Here is a 20,955-nt window from a genome sequence, read left to right on the forward strand (position 1 = left end):
TGCATAATATAAAAATGGAAAACACAAACAATGAAATTCCTCTGATTGATTGATTGATTGATTTATATACCACCCTTCCAAAATGGCTCAGGGCAGTTTACAATTAAAACAAACTACTAAAACAATAAAGAGCTAAAACAAATTAAAAACAATATAAAAACAATTAACAATTTAAAAACATTTTAAAACAACAATTAAACAATTACAGTGAGTAAAAGCCCCAAAATCAGGTTAGAATATTAAAACAGATTTAAAAACACTGGAAAGCCAGGCCAAACAAATACGTTTTAATAGCAATAGTATTAGCAATAGTAGAACTAAAAAACTTCCTATACAACAGAACCAGAAACACAACTGTAGCACAGTAGCAATGCATAAGCACAGTATTTCAGACAAAAGCTAAAAACAGAGTTACTCTAAGGAACAGCTCACTGAAAAAGAAGCCTATGTTGGAGTTGGCACCTTTTTGGTGAGGATTTTCTGTAGTGTTGGTTCCACCAGCAAAAAAGTCCTGCTCCTAGCAGTTGCCCTTTTGGCAGTCTTGTAAGCAAGGACAGGAACAAAGGCTGTTTTCCTTTTAGCTCCATAGCAAACTAGTAGCATAACAAAGTTCTGCCTAGGATCAGACATGATTCCATTTTGCTTGCTGAAATAACCTGGAAGTAATCCCTTTTCCCCAGCTCTTTCATTTATGTGATTTAGCTATCTGCTTTATAAAGCTTCTGTGAGGGCTTAGGGTTGGGTCCAGAAAAACAGTAGCTAATGAAAATTACAAAGGTTCTAGTTAAAAAGATATATGCAATACTACTGTGAACGAGGCATTATAGTATGGAGAGTTAGGGAAAGCCAAAATATTTTTAGTTGGAATAAAGTTAATGCTAAGAATACTTTACCATTGGTCGAACAGAGGCATCTGGTGGGCCACTGTGGAAACAGGATGCTGGATTAGATGGGCCTTGGGCCTGATCCAACAGGGCTTTTCTTTACGTTCTTATTATGTTCTTAAACACTGACCATCTTTTTTTGACCAGTTTCATGGCCAATCCGATCTATGACAAGACTTCCTCATCTGTGCTTTCATTCTTTGAAAAAGATCTTAAGTGCTACTTGAGGCTCATTGGCTGACATCCTGACTACTGCTGTGTGTGTGCTCCTATCATATTGTGTAAGACTGCCCACTTTTCAGAAGTGCAAGGACCAGCACAGGGACTATGCTGCAGGTGTGCTGATATTAGAAGCACACACCCTGCAGTAGTCAGAATGTCAGCCAATGTCCATAGTTTGGAGCTGGCATAAGGATGGTTAGCATGATGCAAATTCCTATTTAAATAGAAATAGTGTGGTGCAGGGGAGCCCCACCTAACATATGGCCATATCTAAAGCACCAGCATGCACTTGTCCTGGACCAGTCAGTACAGACACGAAGTGCCGTACAATGCAGACTGCACAGCTCTAATGTGTATTAAAATGCACTGGATCTCTGTAGATCCCATTTCTGCCTAATGTTAATGCAAATTACACTGGGTTTGTGTTCCTGTCTTATAAAATGCTTTTGAAAAAATTGTTTCACCTAAGGAAACTATTTCACAAAGCTCTGGTTGAGGTGGAGTTGCATTTGCTGAGTTACTGTGTAAGAGCTTAGTTGCCATAACAACTTACAGTAAGCCATTTTTCTTCCTGTGACCGACATCATATTTGAACGTTTATTGCTATAACAGCTGAATACACTCTTGCATAGTGGCTGCTTTGCTTTTTTTTAATTGTTAGTTTATTCCTTATCTCTGGTCAGCACTTCCAGCTTAATCCTGTGCTTGTTCTTGTTTTCCTCCTTACAGAAATAAAAGAAACCAATTACTACCAGTTAAATGTCATTCCTGACTGTTCAAGCTTTGCAATCTTACTTTATGTTTGTGGGTACAAATATAAAGCTACAACTGTAGTTTCCTCCTGTTATATTACATCCTTAAATTATGAAATATTTATAACCTAATTCTCATTGCACTACAAAATTAACAAAATTTATATTTTAGAATACCAATCTTAGACTAATGCAACCTTCCATTTATACTAACATATTTCTTCCATTTAATTCTATAGATAATTCATAGAATACATAAAACTAGCTGACCTGGCACAGAGCATCTGTGCCCCTAATTCTCCCTGTCTCTCCCCCCTGCCCCGTTTTTCCCTGGTGGCCAGCTGGCCTGGCCGCTGCTTCTCCTCCCCGCTGCTTTTGCTGGCAGGCCAGGCCATCCTTCCTTTGGGCTGGCAGGCAGGCCGGAGAGGGAGTGTGCTGCCCTCTCCATTGCCGGCCTGCCACCGTAGTTTGCCCACCTACCGGCTGCTTTCTCTGCCTGGCAGCGGCAGCTATTCGCCGCCGTCCTTTCCCCCAGCTGCCGGCCAGCTGCTGCCACCTCCATTTTCTTGCTGTACCTGTGGCTATCTGGCAGCTGCTCACAAACTCTCGCGAGAGCTGCCAAACATGGGATTAGCCACGGGTACGTCTTAAAGAAAGTCTGGAGTTCTGTTAAGTATAGCAAAGCTAGGAAGGTTATGTTTTTACCAGTTACTACTGTTGTGAATAGTTACTCTGTATTTGAGAGAGAGGTATGTGTGTATAAGGTTGTGCCATCAAGTCGGTGTCAACTCCTGGTAACCACAGAGCCATGTGGTTTTCTTGGTAGAATATAGGAAGAGTTTACCATTGCCTTCTCCCGCGGAGTATGAAATGATGCCTTTCAGCACCTTCCTACAGTATATCGCTGCTGCCCGATTTAGGAGTTCCCCATATTCTGGGAAACACACCCACGGGATTCAAACCAACAGCCTCCTGCTCTCTAGGCAGGTTGCTTCCCCGCTGTGTCATTAAGTGGTGTGTGTGTGTGTGTGTGTGTGTATAAATAATGTCACTGCTGAGGATAACACATTATCCATCCAATGAAGTTGACTCTAGTCCTAGAAAGGATATGCCACAATATATCTGTTGGTCATTAAGGTGCCACAAAACTCTGTTTCTTTGCTGTAATAGATTAACATTGCTACCCCTTTCAGTAGCTTTCAGCTACTGACAGAAAAAGTAGAATTAGTGATACTCTAGGAAATAGGGCCTCTGAATGTGAAAGTTTCATACAGCTATCTTGGCTGATAACCATAGAGAGACCTATTCTGCAGGAATAGCATAGCACGCTAGCCTGACACGCATGCAGCATATTGTGTCAACTCGAAGCCAAACTGCATGTTATATCAAGTACATCATTAGCCTTTGAGTACTGGGTTTAACTAACAGCCAAATCATCTGAAAGTAAATTCTACTGAGCAATGGGCTTTTCCCCAAATGAGTGTGTGGAATTGTAGCCTTAATATGGGGAAAGTCCTTATTGTGTAGTATTTGAGATGCTTGTATTTTCTTCGGTGCTGCTCTCTAATAGTACCATGGTATCTAGCAGATGACCTCTGATAACATTCCTGAATATTTAAGCAATTTAGTCAATAATGAAGATACTCATGATTGAGGCTGAAATTTGAATTGCACCTTAGATCAGAACTAGGTAAATTCTGGGTTTTGCCTTCTCATATGGTGAATTGTTTGTATATAAATTTAACAATAAAAATAAATAACAATTTTAAAAAACTGGCAGGAGATTAAGGGCAGGCAAAAGGAAGTGCTACTTCATACAGCATGTAACTAATTTTTGGAACTCACTGCCACAAAGGTCACTAATCCAGACGGCTTTAAAAGACGATTAAACAACTTCTTGGAAGATACACTTATAGCTATTATTTGTGTTAGCTATATGCGATGTTCACCCCTGAATACCAATTGCCATAGTGAAGCCATGGCCCTCGTGTCTTGTTTGTACACTTACCAGAGACATTTGGTTGGCCACTGTGGGGAAACAAGATGCTGCACTAGATGGATCTTTGGTCTGATCCAGGCCAGCAGGGCTTTTCTTACTTTTCCCCCTGTGCTGGAGCTCCTCATAGTGGGCTTGTTTATTTATTTATTTATCAAATCCGTATACCGCCCAAACTTTTGTCTCTGGGCAGTTTAGTACGGAGAATGCTTGGTAGTTTTACTTCCTACCACTTGGAGGTGCGTAGACCCCAGATCCAGTCCTGTCTTCGCTCAGAACCCTGCAAAAGGAGAGAGCTCAGTGTTTTTTGCTTTGGTATCTAGGCCTGTAATTTTCTCTTTCCTTCACCCTTTCCTTCCTTTCACACTTTTGTCCCTTCAGACAGTTCCAAACCTGCTTTCCCTCCCAAGGGAGAGACTTCCATCCATCACACTTCAGAGGCTCCGGACACCCTCAGTGGTGCTAACGCTTCAGAGGACAAGGCAGATTCCAAAACTCCCGTGGATCCACCTTCCAACAGGGCAGAAAACAATGAACCTGATTGGGCCGGGGTCAGATTACAACTTTTCACTCCCATGTGGATGTCTGCCACCCAAGATCAATGGGTGATAGACACTGTTTCCCTAGGCTATTCAATATAATTTGTAACCACCCCACCAGACACCTTTACAGTCACCCCAAGATCCTCCAATGCGGCCAAACAACATCTGATGAAAGAGGCGATACTCCGTCTTCTTCAGATCCAGGCAATAGAACAAGTTCCCTTAACAGAAAAATGCTCCAGTGTTTACTCTCTGTTATTTCTGGTGCCCAGGAAGTACGGATCCTGGAGGGTGGTCCTCAATATCAAATGCCTGAATAAGTGGGTCCAGAAGAAGAAATTCAGAATGGAGTCTCTACGTTCTATCAAGAAGGCCATCCAACCCCACGAATCCTGGCATCCATGGACCTCTCCAAAGCCTATCTTCACACCCCCATTCACTCTGCACACAGGAAGTACCTGCATTTTGTTTACAACAACCAGCATTTTCAGTACAACGCCCTTTCATCCGGGCTGTCTTCAGCACCTAGGGTCTTTGCAAAAATCATGGTCACATTAATTGCACACCTACACCTCCAAGGGGTACACATTTACCCGCACTGGACAATCAACTCATCCAGGCCCCGTTGTTACCAAGAGACAAAACAGCAGTACAACTCTTCCTCCAGTGCCTCAAGAACCATGGTTTCATCGTAAAGACCCTCCAACACCTAGAGGCAGTATTCAGCACAGTCCAAGATCAAATCTCCCTCCCTAAGGATTGAAAGAAAAAGATATCATCCCAACTCCAACCATGTTTACAGTCTCCAACAGCAGACCTCATAATCCTCTCCCAAGTCCTAGGATCCATGGAGTGCATGGGCCACGTAGCAATCACAACCATTACAGGGTCTCCTGCTTCCACACCAAGAGGATATCATGGCAACACACACGAACAGATTCTCTTCCCAAATCTATCCGCTCGTCCTTCCAGTGGTGGATGTCCCTGGCCATTAACCGGGGCCTACCTCTATCCACACCACAACAGATTACGGTAACCACGGACCCCAACCTCACCGGATGGGGCGCCTACTGCCTGGGCCTTCCAATGCAAGGCTCTTGATCTCGGTTGGACTCACGCAATAGCATCAACTTTTTGGAACGCAAGGCTTGCACTGTTGGCCTTTCAACACCTCCTAAAAGTTCGTCACATGCTACTGAGGACAGACAACATTACCAGCAAAGCCCACATAAATTAACAAGGAGGCACAAGATCAAAAGCACTGATGGAACAGACCAATCTCCTGTTCCCGTGGGCGGAAATACACCTCCTGTCTGTCACCTCTGAACACCTAAGTGGCATAGACAATGACCAAGCAGAGTGGTCAAAAAACTTCACCTGGAGGTTTTCCGGTCAATCCTAGCTCACCTAGGCAAACCACTGGTTGATCTCTTCACCTCACCCCAAAATCACCAACTGTCACGCTTCTCACAACTCCACCTCCGACGGCAGAGGCCACCAATGCTCTAACTGACACAGGGTCTACTCTTTGCATTTCCACCCATGGCCATCAACAAGGTTATCAGGAAGCTCATCAAAGAATGAGCACACTTGATCCTGGTGGCCCCTCACTGACCCAGGAGACCATGGTTCTCCAACCTAGTCAACCTCTCCACATGAGCCTCATGGCACCTTCCAGTATGCAGAAACCTCCTCTCTCAAGAACCCATTCTACACCTGGACCCTGAGTGGCTCCAACTCTGTGCCCGGACATTGAATGCAATAAACTAGCGGTTACTCATCCTCACTCCCAAGATACCATTCTAGCGGCCTGAAGGCCTTCTACACAATGGATATACCAAGCTACATGGGTGGCTTTTTTGAGATGGACCCGCAGAAAACACTTCAACCCACTCTGGGCTGGGGTTCCAGAAGTCCTGGATTTTCTACAGTCCAGGGTGGACCTTGCACACTTACAGCGACAAGCCTCAGCCCTAGCATCCGTCTTGGATGTATCCAATCTGGGCCTATAGTCCTTACACCCACACATTTCATGCTTCCTCAAAGGGGTCACTAATATCGTTCCTCCCCCTATCCACTGCTTCCCATCGTGGAACTTGAACAAAGTTCTGAAAACTCTGACACAACTTCCATTTGAGCCTCTCACTAAGATTGACATCAAACTCCTCTCTTATAAAGTCCTATTTCTAGTAGCCATTACCTCGGCCCTCAGGGTCTCGGAACTGTGGGCTTTATCAGCCTGTAAAGAATTCTGCTTGTTCCAGCCAGAGGCTGTAGTGCTGTGGATGGATCCTTCATTCATTCTTAAAGCCAATTCTTCCTTTCACTGATCCCAGGACATCGTCTGTCCTTCCTTCTGTTCAAACCCTACACATCCCAAATAAAAGGTTTGGCATACGCTGGACCTACGCAGAGCTCTACCTTTGTCACACAGCTAAATTTCACAAATTAGACTCACTTTTCATGTCTTTCCACCTGGCTTCTCTAGGCCAGAAAGTCACCAAGGCAATGTTGAGCTGATGGCTAAAAGAGTGCATCACCATCACATACAAGACACTCAATTTACCAGTGCCTGTGGGCATTACAGCTCCCTCAACATGCAACATAGCTACATCAGCGGCCTTCACCACTCAGGCCCCATTCTCAGCTATATGCAAAGCAGCTACCTGGTCCTCCATCATGCCATTCATTTGCCACTATAAGATAATGAGGTCATTTACACAATCGAACACTGTGTTCTACCTGGGTTTGGGAGCTCTGTGCACTCCCAATTTTTGATTGTGTGGAAGCAAGGTAGGAGAAAAAGCTACCCAGGTTTTCCTCTAACCTTGCTTCCACACAATCACTTCTACCCAGGTTTTCCTCTAACCTTGCTTCCACACAATCAAAAATTGGTAGTACACAGAGCTCCCAAACCCAGGTAGAACACAGTTTTTGATTGTGTGAATGACCTCATTGTCATTCCTCACTCCACAGGCAGCCTTCGGAAGTAGAGTCCTGCAACAGGTTGTATAGGTACGTCACCCTTCTACGGCTACTCTGCTTGGACATGTCCCACAATGGGGAGCTCTAGCACAGAGGGGAGAGGAACATTGGTCTTACCTGTGAAGGGTTCTTTTCCCCTGTGTCTGGAGCTCCTCATGCCCACCCTGATGTACTTGAGCTTTAGTTTTTAGTAGCTGCCATTTTTTGTCACAAAGAGTTTAATATACTTCTGTTCTGGGGGTGGGGGTCACTTCCTTTGGGATTGTTAGATGTTAGCTCTTCATCCCTCTAATTGTTTTTCACTCACATTTTCCTTTCTTGAGCTTGTCTGTTAATACTTTTCAGTAAGTTCTAGGTAGCTCTCTACTGTACTTTCCATTGCTGCTCCTCGCTACACTCCTGGAACTGGAGTCTACGTGCCTTCAAGTGGCAGGAAGTAAAACTACAATGACGTCAGTCCTGTCTCTGAGCATGCTCTGTACTAAACCCACAATGAGGAGCTCCAGACACAGGGAAAAAGAACCTTTCACAGGTAAGACCAATGTTCCTTTCTTAACTCCAAACATATTTTGCAGTTAGTATAGATAGGTTATTGGGGTGAGGTAGGCAGGAAATGCAAGTCAAGACATGCCCTGGCAGTTTGGGTCTCTGTGTGTACACTAGGATCAAGATGCATCTGCTCTTCATGCAAGGATTTAACTCTAGAGACCCAACATTTCTTCCAAAAAGTAAAGTAAGGTTGAAAACAGTGTTTCGCCTAGGTCGGGTAGCAGAGAACTGGAATATTTCCTGGTAAATAGGGACAATTAGAGCATATGTGACCGGGCTGATGTGCTGTCTGAATTCCCTAGTTTGATTGCACATTGGCATGCAATTAAAATACTGTGTGGTACAGATCACAGGATACAGTTGTGTATCACCAATGAAACTGATTGTCAACCCACGTATCACAAAAGTGCCAATGCAGACACACTGGAAGACTGCTGAAGTCAAGGGGGGGGGGATACTGGCCCACATGTTGTTGTGCAGTGTTGCACAAAAAAAGTAAGTTGCACTCTTGAAATGCCAGTGCACAACTTTTAAGTATTTACACTCTTGTGCAAGATTGCTGGTGCTTTCTTAGACACCCTCAGCAAGGTGGTCTGATTGGAAATGCCAGCATAACATTGTGCAACATGTGGACCACTGAGCTCAGGTTTGGGTCGAAGGTAGCATTTTTGATTTTGTAGCTTAAAAATTAAAAAAAAATATGACTATGAAGAGCTGTAAAAAAGAAAGAGTAACACTTGTGGCATTTCTCTTTTTCTTTTGTAACTATCCTCCTTTAAGGACTTGCATAATAATTATACTAAATATTTTAATGTGTTTCAATGTTTATTGAAACACTAAAAACATTGCTCATTTTTGTGACTGTGAATCAATTTTGTGCACAAGCCTGGACAGATACATGGTATTAGATCATTTTATATGCCTTCTCATTGTCTGCATTGACACCGCAAAAAAGCATGACTTAAATATACCACAGGATGAAAGAAATATGACTACTGCTCCTTGTCTGGTAATAAAACTTATTTTATTTTATTTATTGTTAAATGTATATACCGCCTTTCATTAAAAACAGTCCCAAGGTGGGATTGCAATAGCTTTCAGTGCTTTATTATAAAAGGATTTGATCAGATTTCTATTTTACCAGATTTGATAAGGTCTATATTCTGGAGATCCATACATTCCACTAATTCAGTTAGTTGTCATTTGTGGCCTGTTTACTAGTAAATGACTCTTGCTATCAAATATCTTACTGAAGCACCAGTGCAGATTACATTTTGACTATAAACTTCGACTTGATTTAGTCGTCTCCAGAATTCTGCTTTTATGATAGACATTTAATCACTATGATTAAAGTTTACAAGTCCAGCTCTGTATTGTTGAAATTATTGACATGTTGACTAAAATATTGATGAGTAGCTTCTTGTGGAGCTCTGTTTGTTTCTAATGGAACCATTAGCAGTCATATGTTGCCTGCCTCATCATCTTAAAAGTGTACTCATTAAAGCTTAATGTTTACCATCTCTATCAAAAGCCTATCTTTAGAAATCGTGTGCAAGAACGCTTTCTTAAAAAGATAAAGGAATTCAACACTTTGCAGCTATTATTTTAGCTGGGTTGGAAGTAACAAGGTAAGGAACTAAGTGAAGAAAATTTATTTCTCCTTCAATCACCCTGGCCATGAATTATGTGGCACAATTGGGCAGTTTGGAATGGGAAAACAGAGCATTATGAGGTGGAAATGATTCCGATGTATCGGCAATAGGGCTGTCCGGTCTGCTCAAGTGATGCACCTTGACTGGTTGCCTAATGAATACCCCCTTCTGCATGATCCACACAGCTTATTAAGGTCCTCTGGAGAGGTCTGCCTGCACTTGTCACCAGATTTCCTGACAGTAACTTGGGGTGGGGCCTTCTGTGTATCTGCTCCTGAGCTTTGGGATGCACACTCCATGGGGCGGGGGATGAGATCTAACATCTTTTAAGAAGGCCTTAAAATGCACTTTTTTAAAAAAGCTAGGCATTATTTGGTGGTGGTGGTTTTGTTTTTAATTGGTTACGAGCTGTAAACTGCCTTGAAATTTTCTGATTTGGTGGTATAGAAATATAATGTGAGGGCTTAGTATGAAATAAATTACCTATGTGACTGATCAGGCTTGCAAAACAGAGAGAGAGAGACAGAGGGAAAGAAAGAAAGAAAGAAAGAAAGAAAGAAAAAGAAAGAAAGGTGACTATGTCTAAGGAAACCTTGCGGGGGGGGGCTCCTCGCAGTGTTTTATCATGAGAAATGCAATACTCTGCATTTGTGGTCTACTACATTAGATACATTGCTTTTGGATTGTGATGAGTGTGTGTGTTGTCTTGATTAAATATCTGGGTAATTACTCAATTTTTCTATCTTTTTGTCTGCTTTTGATTCTTATACTCCTCTTCATGCTTTTTTGTCAGTCCTATTATTGTTAAGAACATTAATTGGATATATATTATTGTCTTGGTCTCCTTTTGGCTATCGGACCCTAAATGTACCTTGCCCATCTATTTGTTTCATTTGTGTTTGCATTTGGTAATTATATTTCTGATTATTATAAGTGCATCTGATCCCATCTGAGCTGTAACACTTTATTTTACTACTTCTTCCTGCATAACAAGACAGCAGCTCCTTTCATTCGTGGCTAAACACTTATCCTCTTTCAGTTTTGTTATAGACTTTATGAAAACAAAAACAAAAAAATCCTTTATGAATACATTACGTTTTGTGGCGGTGTACAAGAAGGTGCTGTACATGAAACATCCTTTTCTATTTTTAATCATTACTTAATCCTATGTAAACTAGCTTGTGCTGATTTATATGATGTGCTGGGTTTAGAGAGTGTTTACATCCTGTTAGGATCAGTATTCCTTCTAACAGGGATTCCCAGATGTTGTTGACTACAATTCCAGAAACCCTAGCTGCAATGGCTTTTGCTTGGGGTTTATGGGAATTGTAGTCAACAACGTCTGGGAATCCCTGTTAGAGGGAACACTCCTTGGGATACTGTTTGGTTTAGTATCCCCTAGGGACTCTGCTTACCCCTCCTTTCTTGAAAATAAAGTGGCAGTCCAAGTGTTCATATTGATCACTTTAAAACTAAAGGGATCTTTTGAGTGATTGGCATGAAAACTTAAACCCAATTTAGCTGCTGCTCTCTCTTTCCTTCTACCACCACTCCTTTTCCCAAACAAAAAAAAAGTCTTTCTTTGGGGAAGAGAAAATAGCAGGTGGTGGTACCAGATGGAAATCATGGAACTTGCCTATCCTGACAGGAAATGATTCCCCGTGCATAATTTTTGCTGAGGAGAAGCCTTCACGGCTTCTCATTTAAAATGATATAGCATCACTAGGGTCAGAGGGCATATAGTTAAGTCCCATTATCCCTGGAGAGAAGAGACTTCACATTTATTATTATTATTTCATTTTATATCCTGCTCTTCCTCCAAGGAGCCCAGAGCGGTGTACTACATACTTAAGTTTCTCCTCACAACAACCTTGTGAAGTAGGTTAGGCTGAGAGAGAAGTGACTGGCACAGAGTCACCCAGCTAGTATCGTGGCTGAATGGGGATTTGAACTCGGGTCTCCCCGGTCCTAGTCCAGCACTCAAACCACTACACCACGCTGCCATGGAGTGTCAAGGAGCCGCTCCTGTTGATGGGAGTCCTGTGTACCTGCTCTACCCTTCTCCAAAGTAGAAACTTTTTTCTTTCCTTGGGAAAGATGGAGGGAATGGTAGTTAGGCCACTGAGCAGCAGACATAGAGCCCTTTCTCACGATTGGGAGAAAGGCCTCAAAATGGGTGAGGGGAGGAGGCCTCGAAATGCTTACCTTCCCAACAGATGAGCTCCCTGCTGTTGCTGGGTGGTAGATCGCCCACCCAGACAACTGCCAATTGCTCCCAGCAGCATGGAGGTTTGGGGGCTGGGAGGCCCCCGGAACTCCCATAATGCTCCACACAAGTGGGGCATTATGGGGAGCCTCCCAACGCAGGCTGGAAAGCCTCTCCTGTGTAGGTGCTGCGTGGCACCACACCATCATTTAGCCAGGGGTAAGAGTGTGCTCATGTCCTTAACAGCCGGGGCCCCCTACAGGGTTTGCCATTGGGAGCCACGCAGCTCCCAGCAATTCACACGTACAGCAAAGATTGGGCTTGGCTGCCTAAGCCCAGTCTTTGCTGTGCATGTGAACAGTTTCATAGAGTGCAAATCTCAAATCAAAATGGGGCTCTGTTTGTAAAAGGAGGTTATGCGCACTTTGAATTAGGACTACTTTTATTTGAACACATTTTCATACCACTTGTTTTGAATACTCTCTGTAGTGTTTGCCTCTTTTCTCAGCACAATTAGCAACTAAAGTGAGAGAATCAGGATTTTCTGCAGATGGGGCTGTTTTTACATAGCTACCCTAACATATTGCGGGTGCTTTGGGCCAGACCATTAATCCATTTCCCCCCTCTTCTGGCTACAGGTCCAACAAGGAGAGAGAGATAATGCTGAAGCTGTTACAGATGATTATAAAAAGATGGGAACTCTCTTTGGTGAACTCAACAAAAGTCTCATCAGCATAGGCTTCACAAGGATGTATTTTGGAGAACGGATTGTGGAACCTGTAATAATCATGTTCTTCTGGATTATGCTCTGGTTCCTTGGTTTACAAGCTCTTGGACTAGTTGCGGTTCTGTGCCTTGTCATTATTTATGTGCAACAATAAAGTATGGATGGCAGTTGAAGAGCTATATCGTATCTTGGTGGATTTATGTACTTAGCCAAACGAGAATGATATACTAAAAGCTGCTGTGCTGAACATTATGTGGTCATTTAACTTGTGCTCTTTCTTTTCAAGCTGCCATTATCTTTGAAATGTAAAAAGAAGCAAAAATGTCTAAGGTCTCCTGAATAAATGGGTAGGGTATCTTAGTATGGGGCAGAGGGACACAGTCCTTTGAATGAAAAATAGCTATTGAACTGATGTAGGTCCTGTTGAATCCAGATCTGAGAAGACTCTGAGATAACAAATCTGTAAAAATAGATCAACAGCTATTTTATATTTAAGCTTTCAAATCACTTTTGTATTGGGAACTAATCTTTAAAAGGCCAATTTGTATGCTTCATGATTTTATACCATCCTATTAATCTCTTTGCAAACTTCTTCAGCTTAAATTATAATATAGTTCTGTTTCTGTATCTAAATTATTGTGTATGTACATATGCAAGTTTGTGTATGACAGATTGATATCACTAATATTTTGTATGTGTGTATATAAGGTAAATGTCACTTTGGAATTTGCAGGTAAGAAGCTAATATTCTCAAGTCATGTTGTTGTTGCTGTGTCTTCACACTTTTAAGGAAGTGTAATTTGCCAGTGGACAAAATATGTCTTCTGGTTTTATTGTAATGGCTTCCTAACTCACTGCATTTTGATTCTGAAACTTTTTCATATGTACAAGCACAGCAGATTTTGATACTAGAAAAATTACACAAAATACCGTGGCAAAGTTAATTTCAAAAATTCATAATGACCTAAAATGCTCCTGCTGCTACCAAACTTAAGCAGAAATGGAAAACTAATCGCAGGACTTTCATTGATGCTGCTGCCAACATGAGCAGTGTCCAGGTCCATCAAGAACCATGAGAAATGTAGCCTGGTTCCTGGCTGGTACAAAACAGCTTTGTTTCTTCTCACAGGTTGTGCTTTTCTAAAAATGCAACTTATAATTCAGATAATGTTATCTAACCCATCTCTCTAATACTTGCAGAATGTCCTTCAGTAAAGGGGTGTGTGCATGTGACATTTATCAAGTATTGTGATTCTGCTTATGTTGGTTTGCAAAGTGAAAGATTATTTGAATGTGAGAGGTCTGGGGAAGTGATAGAGAAAAGTGTAATTCAGCCATCATTACCATATGAATTAATTGGGGTTGCAATGTAATTATGCAGCTTTTGTTATATGCATACCACATAGTTACTATAGGCCACATAATCAATTTTCTCCTTGAAAACATACTTTAACTACACAATTTTTTAAAAAGAAAAGAATTGAATGGACACAACTAATGTCTATCCTTAATGTTGAAAATAAGTGAACCAACCCCCTTCCCCACCCCCTCTGTACAACTTGCTGCAATACTTCACCCTTGATTTGAAGGGGGAGGTATTTGATCTTTCTGGTTTTGGTTTTGTTGCAAACTGGTAACAGAAGTGCCATCAGGACTAATTATGACCATATCTTAAAAGTGTGCATGATAAAAACTGCTAGATTGGGGTACAAAACTATTTCTCTCTTTATTGGTACTGTGGCTCTTGAGTGACATGCATTGCATATAAAGGTCCTTTAACTGCAGTATCTTTTCTGTTCATTTCATATGAAGAAAGCAGGTCTCTGAGCACAAAGAACTGCATCCTCCCATTTAAATGAATGAAAACTTCCCAATTGAACAGGAGTTCCATGTGAGCATTGCGCACAACTGGGGGTTGGGATCAAAGTGTACATTCTTGGGTCAAACTTGTGACTGTGTTTCATCCACACAGCATTTTCTTACTTGGGTCCCAATTTAGAATTGAAAGAATTTATATGGCAGAAATCACAGCACAAAAAGTGAAGGTACAATGTCCCAAGTGTGCATGTTTTAAAAGTATTCTTGTTTGCAGTTGGACACAAAAGAACAGGGCTGATTCAATGTTGGTACTGATGGAATGACTGACATTGTGCAGGAAGGAAACAGTGACAGATTGTGGCTCATTGTGAAGAGAATAACTCTCTACATCTCTATTTTGTATATTTAAGTGAGGATGTTTACAGTTTAAGGTAAATTACCACTTGGGCCATTGATACTAAAATTATCATTTTTGGAGAATATTATATGGATCATTTGGGGATGTTTTCTTAAATAATTTATCAATCAGAGGTGTGTGTGTGTGTGTGTGTGTGTGTGTGTGTGTTGGGCAGGGGAGGATATCCTTCAAATACTTAATTGTTGTGTATAAGAAGCTTGCCAAATTTCGGAGAGCTGTGCACAGTGTTTCATGTGTGCACTGGGACTTTTCCAGACCTTCCTTTCTGCTGCAGCTGCTGGCACACCCCAAAGGCCACAGGGAGCCCCCAGAGCAGTGTGTGCTGCAGCACAGGTAGATGCAGCAAGGAGTGGAAATAGGTGAGACGCACTGACACAAGGGCTTTCTGCTTGTGTATGGGACTCTTTGGCTCAAATTATGTGGTGTTAAACTGATGAAACTTCATTTGCACTTAAGCTGCCATACACAAAGTGAATTTGTTTCCTTAAAAATGTTTGTATAAAACTGTAAATTTGAAACAGTTATGTTTTCTAATAAAATATCTCATTACACAAATTATTTCTTTTTTTCTGTCTGATATTTTTCATAAGGTATTCTTATCAGTATGGGAACTTCCAAAGGCAACACAATCCACAATAACCAGAAATTATTGTATCCATTGTAGCAACAGGTAGTTTACAATATCAAGAAACATATAATGCCTTATATAATGCAACCCCGAAGGTCTAAATTTTAGCAGAGACCCAACGAGTAAATAATTTCTACATATGGAAAATGGAATTTGTAAAGCTACCTGGTCTACAGAGACACCATTTGTAAAATGTGTACTGGACATTAGATCAGCACAGGATGTGTCCTTTGGAAGATCAGTCCTGAAGCAAGCCACCTCCATGACAGTAAGCTAACTACCTTCCACTTAGTATGAATGAAATGAGGATCACAACAAGGATAAACAGGTTACTTACCTGTAACTAATTATTCTTGAATGATTGGAATTTATATGCCCACGCCTGTGCCTTTAAGACCCTTGGGACTAATTTCCATAGCTCCTCATTGACACTCTAATGTAACCTGCACATGGGCATCACCTCTGTTTACCTGGATGGTTAGAGCAGCAATTCCTGAATGACTAAGAAACCGACAATCATCCACCAACCAGCGATCTACAAAGGGTAAGTGAGTGAGAGAAAAACGCATGCAATCAGGAACACGTGGGGCAGGGTGGGTGAGTCAAATGAATTCCAGAAGATTACTCGAGGACCATTAGTTACAGGTAAGTAAGCTGTTAAACCTTGTTGGGATCGTCTGCTCATTCATACTAACTGGAGAGTAGATAGCTTACCATCATGGAGGTAGGTGATGGTATGTCTTGCTAACACTTGCTTCAGGACTGGTCTTCCAAAAGACATCCTGTACTGATCTAATGTCTACAGCATAAAGAGGCTGTTCACATGAGCAGCCATACCTGTGGTGGCCCAGGATTGGGCCCGATCCTAGCACTGCCCTGCCAGGTAGCCAGAGTTGTTAACCCAGGTTATTACCAAGGCAGAAGGGTGTGAGCATGCCCTTCTACCCCAGTACCCAGTTGTGTTTGGACTGCCTGCAACCCAAGCAGCCACAGAGCTGGACAGCAAGAAAATATCCCAGTGCTCCTAGCAGTGCCACTCATGGGCATGTGAGCTGTGTGGCCAAAGAAACAAACAGATCGTCTGGGAGGAAGGTAGGTGCAATCCTGCCTCTCCCTCCCAACCCCACAGGATCATGAGAATGACGGTAGCGTGTTAAAAATTGCTTCAGTAGACTAGGTAGCTGCTTTACAAATATCCTCTTTACTTATTTCTGCTAGGCATGCCGCTGAGAAATGAAATTTCCACATAGGCCATCTTTGCTAGTGATAGGCACTCCATCCTCCCCATCTTGATTTGGGCCTCAAAGACCAAGGAAAGTTGTGGGTGCATGGAAGGCAAGTTGTAAGCAAGCACAATTTGTGGCACTGCACATCATCATTACTGATCACGTGGAATGTCTGTTGGCATCAGCCTTAGGTTCTAATTTCCTGGCTTTGTGGAGCTTGAGCCAGATCAAGATAGCCTTAATTCTTGTCTTAAACTGGCAGGTTTTTTGACCATCAAATATAACTACAGTATATCTCAGTGAGTGCCAGTGGGTGAAAGTGAAGCAACTACCTAAGTAGTTCAGTGACTAATCCCCTGCTGCCCTCATTTCATGGCTGCTGTAGGCTTGAAGGAAGTAAGATACATGAACAGTAACAATACCTGCATGGAGTTTCTGTATATGGAGGCACATGTACATTTTAGCAGCACGCCATTCCTGAAGACTGGTTTGAAGTTATGTAGTTGGAAATTGAGCGTCTTATCAACTTCGGGGTGGGGGGGTAGGGTTTGACCTACTTTCCTAATATTCTGAGGCACAAATTCTACTCACTCATATGCAAGGAAATTATCACATATTTACAGGGCGGTGGAGGTGGACCAGTTTAAGCAAACATGGCCTCTAGCAGTAGTAAGCTAAGGGAGGGGTTTCAGCAATCCTCTCACTAATTCTGATAGAGGAAAAGCATCCTTTGGTCAAGCTTTACGTTTTCCTTGAAATCCGATTGTCCTGGCATGCTAATCTGTGCACGGATGGGTACATAACTGTGGTGAGGCAGATAACCACCTAGGTGGAAAGCTAATGCATGGCAGTCAGAAAATGAAAGTCTAATATCAAGGGTCGACAACACTGAGGCACAAACCAGGTAAGGGGCCCACTGCTGAGGGCTCCCTGTCTCTAGTGCCTTCTTCCTGCTATTTTTGCCTGTTTGCTCACCCACCCTTTAGCCTAAGGGTATGAATATGTGAGTGGCGATAGCAACAGGGATGAGGAGCAACTGATTTTTAAAAAATTTTTACATTTTATATCCCACTTTTCCTCCAAGGAGCCCAGAGCAGTGTGCTACATACTTAGGTCTCTCCTCACAACAACCCTGTGATGTAGGTTAGGCTGAGAGAAGTGCCTGGCCCAGAGTCACCCAGCTAGTATCATAGCTGAAAGGGGATTTGAACTCGTGTCTTCCTGGTCCTAGTCCAGCACTCTAGCCTCTACACCACACTGGCTCTTTTGGTATGATGGCATCTGCTCATTCACCAGCTTGCTCCCCAACAAGCAAACAGGAACAATAATGAAGAGGAGGGCCCACGGAAGGACGGGGCCTACACTGGGTCATCTTGCCAAAACCTGGAGCCACCACCAGGAGGATGAATACTATTGGAGACGCATTAATGCTTGATTTCAAACATGGAAATGCTTGCTATTTTATTTTAAAATATTTATATCTCGTCCCTCCAGCACACTACTGCTCGGGTCAGCTCAAGCCTAGTACAAAGGCATGTTTCCTGGCCCGAAAGTCCTTTTTCACACATCTTCTAAAGCCCAGATGTGTTAAGATGTGGTGAGAAAAAAGCATTTTGTTGTTTAGGACTGTGTAGTACAGAGCGAGCCTTAGCACTGAAACCTGGTCGAAAACTGTTCAGCCTTACGTGGCCACACAAAGAATGTTCATGTTATTGTTCCTAGCATATATTAAGGAAAGTGATCTGAATGAATGTCAATGCATTTTTCAGAAGCTGGCAAACAGAACTGGCAGGCAGCTATCATCAGACATGAACAGTCTGACAAACTATTGTGCTATATAGCACCTGCTATAGAAAGGTCTTTAGTGGCTTTGTGGTAAGCAAGCACATAGCCCCGTTTCCCCTTATGTGACAACTCCCCGTATTTTTGTTTTTAATTTCTTCCGGTATTTATTGTGCAAGTGGGGGGCATACAGTAAAGGGGGGAAGTCTAAGCAACAGCTCACCAGACTGAAACACTTTTATCTGCAGCTAAAGTTAAAGCACATCTGGTTTGTGCAATGCATATTAAGTTGCAGAACAGGACCCAAAGTTCAGTTCTCATGTGTTTTTCAATCATAGATGTTTGTGTTTAGCCCCTTGAAGCTATGAGGTCAAGCATTCTTTGAATTGGCTTTCCCGTAAAATGCATTAGCATGTCCCCATGGAAAAGCAAAACTCTTATGGACTTAAGGTTTATTATAATGCTTCTAGTGGAATTTAAGCCCAGCAATTAGGATCATTATCTCTGTACAGTGCTGCTTCATTGGCTTTGTTATGAGCTGAGGTTAGCTGAACAAGATTTGAATGACATATTATAGATTTATATTGCTACTGTAAGACAAAAACAAGCATTTTTACCATGGAGGAGTCCAGCTTTTTAAGTGCTTAACAGTGTCCCCTATGAAGAACAGAAAATGACCTGCCTAGCTGGAAAATATTCATATATGATCTTTTAAAGTATTTTGTCCTTGTTCTTAAATATATTTGGTCCCAGATTTATGCTTCTTCACATGTAGAAGGTATTTCAGTGATTTAGTTCATTCTCTCTTCCTCTTGCAAATGTAAATCTCTGTTCTACCCCTTTTACTACATAAGCAATCTGTAAAAGCAAATGTTAAATCACATACACTGGTGGTAAGGTTTCAACTAAATACTGACAGAACTGACAGTACCTGACAGAACTGTAATTGTCCATTTCATAAGGCTGTTGAAATGGCAAATAACTATAAAGCACTTTCCAAAATTAAGATTGCTATATAAAATGATTAAGAATTATTATTGCTACATAAAATTGTTAAGGATTAGTCCTTAATTGGTTTAGTTATTAGATAATAAACTAAAACTAAATTAATTTTAATAAGGGTGAGATCCAAGAATTCACTTTTTGTTTTCTGTATATGTTTTAATTCTGTTAACATAACTATTGTAATAGTATAATTTATATATATAATTTTTGAAGGTGTACCAGTGGATAATCCTGTGCATGGCAGATCTTGTGAGAGTTTGCGAGCAGAAGCACCATGGTGATTGGACAGTGGAGATTCCATATGCAGATAGGGAGGAGGAGCCTGTGATGGCTAAGGTCAGTTGGTCGGAAGATGTTCTTGATTGTTGAGGAGAGGGGTCATGAGGGAGGAAAGAGCCCCTTCAGGAGAACGAGGCTGCTGTTCTGTGAATTACATGAGGAAACAAGATGAACAAGATCTGTTAACTCAGGAAGGGAAAGAGAAAGAGAGGGGGAAAAGAAAAAAGAAGATGGGGAGAAAGAGGGGAAGGGTGAGGGGAGGAGAGAGAGAAAGAAGGGAGGGGAAGAGAGAAAGAAGGAAGGGTGAGGGACGGGCCTGCAGGGGAGCAGCTATAATTGAGCAAAAGGGTTCAAAGAACACGGGCTCCCGGCTCCTGGCCCTCCAGATCCATCCCTCCCTATTTTCTTCATTGTCTCCCTCACTCTGGGGGGCTGCCAGAGAGAGGGATGAACACGGGCCCCCTCTCCCCTAGCTATGCCCCTGAAGCCTGAGCCTGTCAGCGGCCTGAGGGGAACGAGTAGCCATGGCAGTGGCGGTAGCAAGGAAGAGCCCAGTCAACTGCTGCTGCTCCTATGGGGAGGAGCAGGAGTGGGGATTGGGTGAGGTTAGGGAGGTCTCTGTGGACAGGGGACTGCATCTTGGCCAACAGGCACCAGCAACGCTGCAGCTGCGACCAAGAGGGATGAAAGGGATGGAAGCAATCGGATGGAGGAGGAGGAGCAGGAGTGCAGCTCAGGTGAGGGTAGAGAGATCTCTGAGGTGAGGGAGGCTGTAGCAGGGGATGAGGGGAGTAATCAAGTACTAGTGCGCAGATGCTCTGCATGGGCTAAGCTAGTATAATAGAGTAAAACAAATAATTTCTCATGATTAATTTACTTCAATAGTGAATGAGAAAATAATAAAAGGTAGTAGTAGCCTTTGGGGAGGCTTTTCTTTAATTAGCATTGTTTCATCAAAATTTGAAAGAAGCACCTATTGATGTTTCTCAACAATATAGATACACTAGCCGACCCCGCACAGAGCATCTGTGCACTCTTTGGGGCCGGCTACCTCTTTCCTCCCACCTACTGCCCCAGTCTCTGGCCGGCCCATGCCAGGCCCAGGCTGCTGGGCCGAGTGCCGCCACCTCACCTCCACGGCCAGGCCCGCCACGGCAACCAATTCTTCTGGGTGTGCCTCAGCCAATCAGTGCCTCTGCCGCCCAGCCAATCAGCTGGGTGCCACGATGCACATTCCAAGGCTCACCCAGGAGAATTAAATATATAGATGGCTCATAAACCTTG

General features: G+C 42.5%; 1 protein-coding gene and 1 long non-coding RNA gene across 4 annotated transcripts in view; one reads left to right on the top strand and one right to left on the bottom strand.

Moving 5' to 3' along the window:
• The window catches only part of FAM241A (family with sequence similarity 241 member A), a 31,009-nt gene extending 15,700 nt beyond the window's left edge, over positions 1-15,309 (top strand). The window contains exon 2 of the mRNA XM_053257141.1: positions 12,427-15,309. Within this exon, the coding sequence (XP_053113116.1) occupies positions 12,427-12,669 (243 nt within the window). The 3' untranslated portion in view covers positions 12,670-15,309. The remainder of the gene's footprint in view (positions 1-12,426) is intronic.
• LOC128327856 (uncharacterized) overlaps positions 1-20,955 on the bottom strand; it is a 29,178-nt gene that overhangs the window by 5,877 nt on the left and 2,346 nt on the right. Inside the window, exons 2-4 of one of the 3 annotated variants that reach the window (XR_008308835.1) lie at positions 19,612-19,815; positions 15,850-15,914; positions 43-1,828 (exon numbers count right to left, since the gene is read on the bottom strand). This is a non-coding gene — a long non-coding RNA (uncharacterized LOC128327856). Of the gene's footprint in view, positions 1-42; positions 1,829-15,849; positions 15,915-19,611; positions 19,816-20,955 lie in introns of those variants that run through there. The other 2 variants (XR_008308836.1, XR_008308834.1) reach the window with 2 other exon arrangements.

The sequence above is a fragment of the Hemicordylus capensis genome, chromosome 5 (assembly GCF_027244095.1).
Source record: "Hemicordylus capensis ecotype Gifberg chromosome 5, rHemCap1.1.pri, whole genome shotgun sequence".
NCBI classification, from domain to species: Eukaryota; Metazoa; Chordata; class Lepidosauria; order Squamata; family Cordylidae; genus Hemicordylus; species Hemicordylus capensis.